Source organism: Impatiens glandulifera, chromosome 1, assembly GCF_907164915.1.
Source record: "Impatiens glandulifera chromosome 1, dImpGla2.1, whole genome shotgun sequence".
In the NCBI taxonomy this organism is placed as follows: domain Eukaryota; kingdom Viridiplantae; phylum Streptophyta; class Magnoliopsida; order Ericales; family Balsaminaceae; genus Impatiens; species Impatiens glandulifera.
In genome coordinates, this window is record NC_061862.1 from 40,680,594 (window position 1) to 40,690,782 (window position 10,189).

A 10,189-nucleotide genomic window follows, 5' to 3' on the forward strand; every position below is an offset into this window, starting at 1 on the left:
CCTGAAACGGAACCCATATGATCCGAGATTATCTGCAAATATTATCATCGACGTATATGAACCAATATGAACCACAAATATGAACCAATATGAATCAAATACCAAATATAAACCAATATGAACCAAATAAGAACAGGTTATTTTATATAACAATAGGTTTAAGGTTAGGGTTTGAAAAAATGAAGATCGTATAATAAAAAAAATCGATTTAGGTTAGGGTGAAATAAAGATTAGGTAAATAAGAACGTAAATCTGTATCTGCATAAGCACCGTCGCCGCCGTCGCCGCCGCCGTGAAAGAGAGAACAAAAGAAGAGAGAGAAAGAAAATGAAAGAAATGAAAAATTAGAGTATTTATACTAAACCTAATCCATTTAGCGAAACGCTAAGTCACTTAGCGTTTCGCGACAAGGGCAAAATCGTCCAAAAAAAATAAAATCACCACGAGCGCAATAAAATTAATAAATTACTATCAGATCAAATAACCTCATATCAAATTTCCAGAATTGACCATTCAATAATAAGATGGATTTTATTTCATTTTTATTAGAAATCAACTACTTTTTACATTTTTCATAGATAAATAATTGGATAAATAAATTTGTTGAGGCAGTGAGAGAGAAAATAAGTACGGGCACAATACTAAAAAATAAATAATTTCTCTCTTTCTTCGTACTTTTTTTTTCTTTTTTTTTACTCTCCCAAATTCTCTTTATAATCCAAAATATAATTAAAGTTACAATTAACACAAATTAATTACACCCATCAAATCTTATACCTTTATTGTAACATCAAATCCCATGCCATATTCATCTTTTCAAACAGTCCAAACAATTTTTCGAAAGAGTATCAAAAAGTAAATTCATCATCTCCATCCTCCATTGATAAACACCATATATTTGAAAGAGCATGCCCTGTTAATAATCCAGCTGGATCTTCAAGTATTATTTTTATTGTCTCGTTTATGTTTGCCCTAACATGAATTGAAATAAATATGTTGAATGATCTATAGCTATTAACCAAAACTAAAATAATACATTTGTAATAGTTTTTGTCACTAATAAGCTTATTATATTCATGTACATTAATTGATAAAGAAATAAACAGAATTATAAAATGTGGATAATTAATCAAGTAGAGATGAAGGAGATCTTGAACAATTGATAAAACCTAAAAGTAAATTCTAATCATTTCTCTTGTGTTTTTTTTTTTTTTTTTTAATTTTAGTTAATGTTGAATTATTGTGTTTGGATGAGTGTGAATATGATTGGATAAATTTATTTTTTTACTTTCATTTAAAAAAATGTATCTATTTATGTTTGATAATTTCATGTTTATATATTAGTTGAGAATATATTGTCAGTATTTCTTTTTCATTTACATAATTTTATGATTATGCATAAACAACCAAATTTTAAAATCTTATATTCTTAATTTTTTTTTTCGAACTATAAATTTTATCTTTTTTTTAAGACAATTTTGAGATGATTTCCATCAACCAAATCTTCTATTTTAAATATATCTAAATTTACTTTCAAAAATTATTTATTAATTTCTAATACTAGACCTAACTTTAACTAAATTTGTGCATTTCTAAAAATATTATATTATTATCAAATACAATAAATAAATATTATGCCCTAATATGGGTTGAATTTGAATTTAATCTTAATTTTGAGTTTAAATATATAATCTTATTTTTCAAAATAATTTATACTAATTTTTCTTTTCTCCTGCACCTAACTTTATTAAATTAAGCATATATTTTGTTTTCAATATCGACATTTATGTTCTTTTACAAAATATCCATTGAATTAAGACTGAAGATGCACACATTTTTTCAAACAAATACTATGTAAATATATAATTTGTACTAAACATGTTATATAAAAATTATTTCTAAACATATATTTTTAATAGATAAAATAAAATTTTAAATACAATTTATAAAACTAAAAATAATCAATAAAATTAAAATTAAGACAATAAAAAGTAAAGTCGTAGATTATAAAAATTATTTGAAGATATTTAATTATCAAAATATATATAATATTATAAACAAATTTTTTTATAATTCTGATAATATACTCTTTTATTTTTATTATAAACATGTAATTCTATATCCAATTGATACATAAATAATAATTTGTTAAAATGCAATTTTAATCAATAAATTAAATACGATTCATTTTTTTAAAACGATAGTTAATTAATTATTATGAGAACAAAATTACTTAGAGGTTGTTCGGTTGTGGGTTTTTTTAAAAACTAAGAGAGAGAAAAATTAAATGATGGGTGATGATTTTGAGGAGATAATATTATTTTTGGTAAAAAAATTTAAAAGGTATTGATATATATAAATAAAATATAAAATAATAATTTAAAATATAAAATATTTTAGTATTTTAGTTAATGATTTGAGTGGTGTGATTGATAAAAAAAATGAGTGAAGTGATATTTGATTTTGAATTAATTTTTCTAATAACTTATAACTATCAATGCTTTAGTTTTACCCATTCAACAATAAATGTTTGAGTCCTAAAATACTTCAAAGATACCTATTTGGGTTTCTCTATATAAAATTTAAGTAGTTTACTATAAAATTTTGTTTAATACGAAATGCAGTTAAAACTTTTGATCAAAATTCAATTATATATTTTTATTTTAGATAAAATGGAATATTTATACACAAAATAATATATAATGAAAAAAAAAGTTAACAAATAACAACAACAATACCATATATTTAAGTCAAAGTTCAGGATATATAATTTTTAAGAACCATACATTTATGTTTTATTATTGACAAATGATCCAAAAATCAATATTATATTTCTAAAAAAGTTATTATAATTAGAAAAAGAATTTATAAAATTATAAACATGGTGACATTTATATTGAATGAAGTATTAAATAATAATACTTCAAATATGACTAAACCTATATTCTTATATTAAATCTCCTCTTCTAGCCTAGCGGCAAAAAGAGGTGGTTACCAACTCTAAGTTCCTGGATTCGAACTACAATAACTAAATCATAATAATTTTCAAATAAATAAATTATAAGACCGAGACAAAGAAGATATTCGAATAAACTCACAATCTTACAAACCCTAAAATAAATAAACGTTTACCAATTACAGATAAGTGTTTACAAAAGAATAAATTGGAATTTTCCATGTTAATATATATATATATATATATATATATATATATATATATATATATATATATATATTCACATTTAACTTAATCTATTAATCTCTATACTAAAATGTCATATATTTCTTTTCTAAAAATATATTTTATTATTATAAATTAATACTTTTTAAATCCTTTAAAAAAATATATCATTTTCTCAAACTAACACCAATCAAAACAATTTAAATAATTCAGATTTGAGGTAATATAAACAGGTAATTAATTATTAGTGATGAGTGCAGTAATATGAGGGAAATTAAGTGTTAATTTATTAAATACATGGATTTTAAGTTAAGATTAAGGAAGATTAATGACAAATGTTTGGACTAATTATGAATTAACATTTGATTGTTACAATAAGTACATGTTTTTGATTATAGTGTTATTATATCTATAATATTCAATAGAAGCACACAATTTCATTTATAATAATGGAAATTCTAAAACAATAAATTAAGTCTAGGTACAGAAGTACTTCACTTATTTTTGTTACACAGAGATAACTTATTTTGAAAAATAAACTCAAACAAAAAACATGAATTAATCAAATAATAAGAAGCAAATACAACTTAGAAAAGATAAGAAACTCTTGTTTTCATATTTCAGTGAAAAGATTTTCGGTGAAAAGATTTTCGGTGGGAGTAGTGTTTACTTGGAGTTGAATCATGTCGGCAAGTGCAACACTTTCATTTCCCTGTTCAACTATGTTATCGGAATTGTCTCCAATAGACCTGTTAAGAGGAAATTGTTCGTCCAAGAGTCCCATGAAGCTAATTTTAATGAAATCAAATTCATCATCATTAAAAAACCACGATGGGCTCTCGGAATAATTATTATCGTTCAGCCCGAATCCTTCTTCTAGAAACAAAAGACCATTGTCGAGGTTTTGTCTATCATCATTGTTCGGCTCATTTGGCTCGATGGGATGATCGGTTTCATTGAACAATGGTTGGTCAAGATGATTATCATTCAAGGGTACATAATGGCCAACTCCTCCATCCTTGGTGGAGATATCATGTATTGTTTGAAAAGAAGTCCTAACTCTTTTTTTATATTTTTTTATCGTCCCAACTTTCTTGCTTAGGAAAGTGTTCCAACGATTTTTTACTTGATTGTCGGTACGACCTGGTATTCTTCCCGCTATTAAGGACCATCTAAATAAATTAGGTGAGACAAAAAATTATTTATATAATTAAAATTGAAAATATTAATTAAATATATAAACATGGCTAATTAATTATGTAAATCATCTCATAGCTTTTTTTAGATTACAAATAAATAAAAAAGAATAAATCAAATTTAAATATATGTACTAATAATCTGTTTCAATACTTAAATTATGAAGAAAACTAAATTATATAGACATTAACTTACTATTAAAAATTGGTTGAATTAACCTTTACACATAATTAATTATTCATCATGATTTTTTTCTGTCCTGTTGTATTTTCACTCTCCTCTTTTTTTATTTATATTTTAGAAATTTTAGAAAACATTTATAATTTATATTTAAAATATAAATAAATTTTTATTTTTCAATTAAAAATATTTATTATATATTTACAATTTATTTAAATCAATTTAAATTTTAAATACTATTTCATTTAATATTTTAATAAATGATTAACATTTTTTTAATTCAAATAACAACTCATTACAATTTAAATGAAAAAGAATATTAATTATTAATTTAAATTTATTTTATCTCTCTTATTAATTATTTTTTTATTACTCAGTTTATCAATTATATAAATAATTTAAAATTATATATATTATTGTTATTATTATCACATAATTTATATAATTTTAAAATATATTTATAATTAGAAAATTTTAATAATTAATAAAAAATATATTATATTAATATACGTGAAATTATATAATTAATATGTATATATATACCTTTCACAATACTTTAATTATACTAACATTGATCCAATTTTTTAATATATATATTTATATAATTTTAAATATATATAATTGTTTAGTTTTTAGATTAATTCATATAATGTGTCAACTAATTTAATTTTTAAAATATTTTATAATATTAAATAATATAATATTTGAAATAAAAAATAATAATAATTAAATTTAAATATTTTTAATAAAAAAAGTTTATTTATATTAAAAAATAAAAATATTATAATCTCATTTTGATTATATATATATATATATATATATATATATATATATATATATATATATATATATATATATATTTGTGTGAGAGTTAACAGTAATAATCATAAATATGTTAAAGAGAGCCAAATTTTTAATAATATATATATTTATATTAAACAAAATTACTAATTTAAATTAATTTTATTCCTAAATAAAAAAATAGACACTAATTAAAGAAATATGAGAATTAACCTATTCCCAAGTAGTTTGTGTAGGCGAATGATGAGGTCATCTTCGTCTTCTTGAAACGTGTCGCGCTTTACATTTGGATTTAGATAATTCAACCACCTCAATCTACAGCTTTTTCCACATCTTTTTAGATCTGTAACAATTTTAGTTAAGATTGTAAATTAAATTACACTGAATTAATATAGTTACCATTCGAATGATGAACGACGTTTATAATCTTATTGGTTGTTCTTTTCTTATCTCTTATCATTTTTTTTATTATTTTTCTCTCCCAAATTTTCTCCCTCTCTATTACTCCTTCATTTGAAAACCCACCAACAGATATAATTTTTTTTTTTAGATTTATTTTCATTAGATATTTATGTACATTAGAGAAATATATATAGTGTGGATAAGAATTATTTGAATAACTTAGAGGGATAAAAATATAATAATTATTGATGATTGTAAGGAGGTAATATTTTTTTTTGGGTAAAAAGACTTACAGAATAATAATATAGATAGATAGATAAAATAAAAAATAATAATTTAAAATAAAGAATATTTTAATTAATTAATTGAATAATATTAATAGACGAGAGAAGAGTAAAATAATGTTTGATATTGTTTAAGTTATTAAAATAAGATGAGTGATAGAGGAGGGAATGATCTGTCATCACATAACTAACTGAAAAAATGATAAAAGTTTAGAAGAGAGAAAATTTGTTATTTTTTCTAAGAATTGAGTCATAATTTACTTTAAAATTCTCATTCCCAATTTTTATATCATCATTTCTCCTAATATAATCCAAACCTGACCGGTACTAAAAGGATAACGGTAATCACATGAACAGTTAATTAAATAATTCTTATATATATATATATATATAAACCCTAGATGGATGAGAAAAACCTGTAGTTCTTGCTATGCGATTCCACTTCCCTTTCCCATTTTTTGTAACGTATTCTTTGAGAAGTTCATCTTCTTCCTCCATCCACAATCCTTTCTTGTATTCGCTCTCGTCCGCCATTGAAGTGCAAAGGAATGCAGATGATGAAAGTAAGTAGATCTATTTATATAGCAGGATCAATCATCAGTGTAGTGTGCATTAAAATAGTGATGAAAAACGTAAAACCAAGGAAAGGCTTTGACAATTAGGTCAAACTATTTGTTCCCATTAAAATAATAATGTCAGTTGCGAAACAAGTTCAAATAAAGTTTGACACTTAATTAAAAAAATAATAAGATATGAACTTGAAAATTACAAACAAATAAAAATTACAGATTGAACTATTTCATTAATGAGATAATCCTCGAATGTTGGAACTCATTATTCTCAAAACAATGCAACGACTCATTTAATTTAACATTATTAATTTATTTGCTCATTTCTTCTCAATTTGAAAGTTAGTTGTCTATTGGATATAATAATAAAAAATAAAAAATAATAATTTATGTGTCCCTTCTTGTGCCACGTGTGCTTGGGAGTAGATGGGCTAATAATAGGAAACCGTCATAGAACATGTGTTTTTAATTTTATTTTATACCTTATTTTTACTATTTTGGCCTTGTTTGATAATCACTAGTGGAAGTATTTAGATTCAATTTAAAATAATTATTATCACTATCAATCACTATTTTCAAATTTTAATTCATATTTATATTTATAGGAACATATGCATAAATGTCCAAACCTTAACATTTGTGTGTGTGTGTGTGAATAATAATAAGAGTAGAGCTTCTTTCATGTAGATTTTTTAATAAAACAAATATATCTTATCATATTTCTTTTTAATCATTTAATGACTTAATTTTTTAATCAATTTTTTTTAATTTACATTAAGAAATTTTAATTTTAATTACAAAAAAAATATATAATAATTTAAACAAATAATTATCCAAATAACCTTTTTTATTATAATTTTTTTTCAAATAATCCAACATAAGACAAGCTCGTAGACAGCTTGTAGTTGTAGTATATATAGTCCACTCTATTAATATGAACTTAATCAAATAATCAAGAATGTTATTATATTTAAGGAAGTTTATCGACAATTTACAAATATGACTTTATTTTTCCACAATTTCAATTAGCGATGGCTTTAGGATTCGGGGGATTTATTGTTGGAATTAAATGAAGTAGATTGCTTCTACTAAGTTAATCAAATTAATAATGCAATAAATAATAAATTAAATAGTTAATTTATTTAGTAAACATACATTTATTTTATTTTGATAAAAACGACTTAGCGTCATTTTATTAAAATCTAAAAAAAAAATGATATGAATGTTAGACAAATGGACCGAATCCTAAATTTATTTTTAAAAGAAACAACAACATGAATAAAGAATAATCCAAATACTTATCATGGATACAAACAATATAAATCACTACACACATTAGCTCACTGATAAACTAAAGGAATTCGAATGGTGAAAGGTCATTTTAAAATATAAATAAATATAATTAAATAGGTTAATTCCGAGATTTATATAATAACTCTCGGTTATGATATTATTTAATTCCGAGAGTTATATAAAAACTCACGGTTTTGATCCACATGACTTAATTCCGAGAGATTTAGACATATCTCTCGGTTTTGATCAATTTAGATTCCGAGAGATGTGTCTAAATCTCTCGATTTTGACAAATGTACAATTAATTTTCAATAGATAAACCGAGAGATTTGTGTATATCTCTCGGTTTTGATGATTAATACCGAAAGATATACCATTATCTTTCGGTATTACCACTTTATAAATTGTTAAATTAATTGGTTTTCCACCTTCTGATGACCTTGAACCACATTAATTTAACAAATTTAATATTCTTAAAACATTACACAATCCATATGATCAAACTTCACACACATTCATATGATCATCAAACACAAACATACATATACACTTCTTTATATTATCAAACACAAGCATACACATTTATAACATTAAACATAATTTTAATTCTTAAAAAATAACACACATTTTATTAGCTTACTTATGAGTCTAGATTAGAAAGTGAAATGATAATTAAATTAATAAATTATGTAGGGGTAATACCGAGAGTTTTCTAAATAACTTTCGATTTTGATGATTATTACCGAAAGTTAATGGTATAACTTTCGGTATTACCACTTCATAAATTGTTAAATTCATTGGTTTTTCACCTTCTAATAACCTTAAACAACATTAATCTAACACATTTGATATCCTTAAAACATTACACAATCCCAATACATCATTACAATCAAACTTTACACACAATCTTATTATCATCAAACAAAAACATACATATATATATATATATATACTTCTTATATTATCAAACACAATCATATACATTTATAACATTAAACACAATCTTCATTCTTAAAAAATAACACATTTGATTTGATTAAATAGTTTGCACAAAAAATCAAATAAAATGTGGAATGAATATCGAAAGTTAATTATTTAACTTTCGGTAATTACTTTCAAAAACGAGAGATTTTCAAATATCTCTCGGTCCTGACTTTAACAGAATGATTTTAGGAGGGTCAAAAGCGAATGTTTTCCAATAAACTTTCGCAATTACCCCTTCCCAACATTTAGAATTTTTTCCAATTTTTTTTGAAAGGGTAAAAAATGAAGGTTTTTCAATAAACCTTCGCAATTACTCATTCCCAACACTTAGAATTTTTCCAATTTTTTTAGGAAGGATCAAAATCGAAGGTTTTTCAATAAACCTTCGCAATTACCCATTTTCCAACACTTATAATTTTTTCCAATTTTTTTGGGGAAGGGTCAAAAGCGAAGGTTTTCAAATAAACCTTCGCAATTACCCCTTTATAACACTTAGATTTTTTTCAATTTTTTTTAGGAAAGGTCAAAAGCGAAGGTTTTCAAATAAACCTTCGCAATTACCCTTCAGAACACTTAGAATGTTTTTCCATTTTTTTTAGGAAATGTCAAAAGCAAAGGCTTTTCTATAAACCTTCGCAATTAACCCTTCCCAACACTTAGATTTTTTTCCAATTTTTTGGGAAGGCTCAAAAGCAAAGGTTTTTCAATAAACCTTCGCAATTACCCCCTTTCCAACACTTAGATTTCTTTTCCAATTTTTTTGGGAAGCTCAAAATATAAGGTTTTCCAATAAACCTTCGTAATTACCCCTTCCCAACACTTAGATTTTTTTCAATTTTTTTTAAGAAATGTCAAAAACGAATGTTTTCCAATAAATCTTCGCAATTACCAATTTCTGAAAAGTAAAAATCGAGGGTTCTTTGAATAACCTTCGCAATTACCATTTTTTTCCATTTTTTGACAAGAGTATAATAAAAAATGTTCAATAAATTTCTCAAAATAAAGACAAACCAATACATTTACAAAAACATTCATAAACCACATTCATAAACCAAAAGATAATTACAATTTAGAATTCTAAACCAAAAGATAATTACAATTTAGAATTCTAAACCAAAGTCAAAACACACCAAAACATGTTATCAATCGAACGAAAACGTTTACACTTAATTATTCAAAAACTTTAATCTACTTAATTAGTAGTTGGGGGAGGAGGGGTGGTTGATTCTGCCTCATGAAGAATTCAACTTGTTGTTCAAGATTCTCCAATTTTTGCGTCATTTACTCTTTTCGCTTTA

The 10,189-nt window shown here is 23.6% G+C and overlaps 1 protein-coding gene across 1 annotated transcript; it reads right to left on the reverse strand.

Moving 5' to 3' along the window:
• Positions 1-3,794: 3,794 nt before the first annotated feature.
• On the reverse strand, positions 3,795-6,579 carry LOC124925530 (MYB-like transcription factor EOBI). The gene is made up of 3 exons (XM_047465562.1): positions 6,462-6,579; positions 5,573-5,702; positions 3,795-4,353 (listed from the first exon to the last, which is right to left on the reverse strand). The coding sequence occupies exons 1-3, from the start codon at positions 6,577-6,579 to the stop codon at positions 3,795-3,797; spliced, it is 807 nt and encodes a 268-aa protein (XP_047321518.1).
• Positions 6,580-10,189: the final 3,610 nt, after the last annotated feature.

Coding starts and splice junctions, on each gene's coding strand:
- LOC124925530 (XM_047465562.1), bottom strand. CDS start 6,579: ATGGCGGACGAGAGCGAATACAAGAAAGGATTGTGGATGGAGGAAGAA. Junction 5,703..6,461: donor TCGCATAGCAAGAACTACAG/GTTTTTCTCATC, acceptor AAATTGTTACAG/ATCTAAAAAGATGTGGAAAA. Junction 4,354..5,572: donor CACAAACTACTTGGGAATAG/GTTAATTCTCAT, acceptor TAATTTATTTAG/ATGGTCCTTAATAGCGGGAA.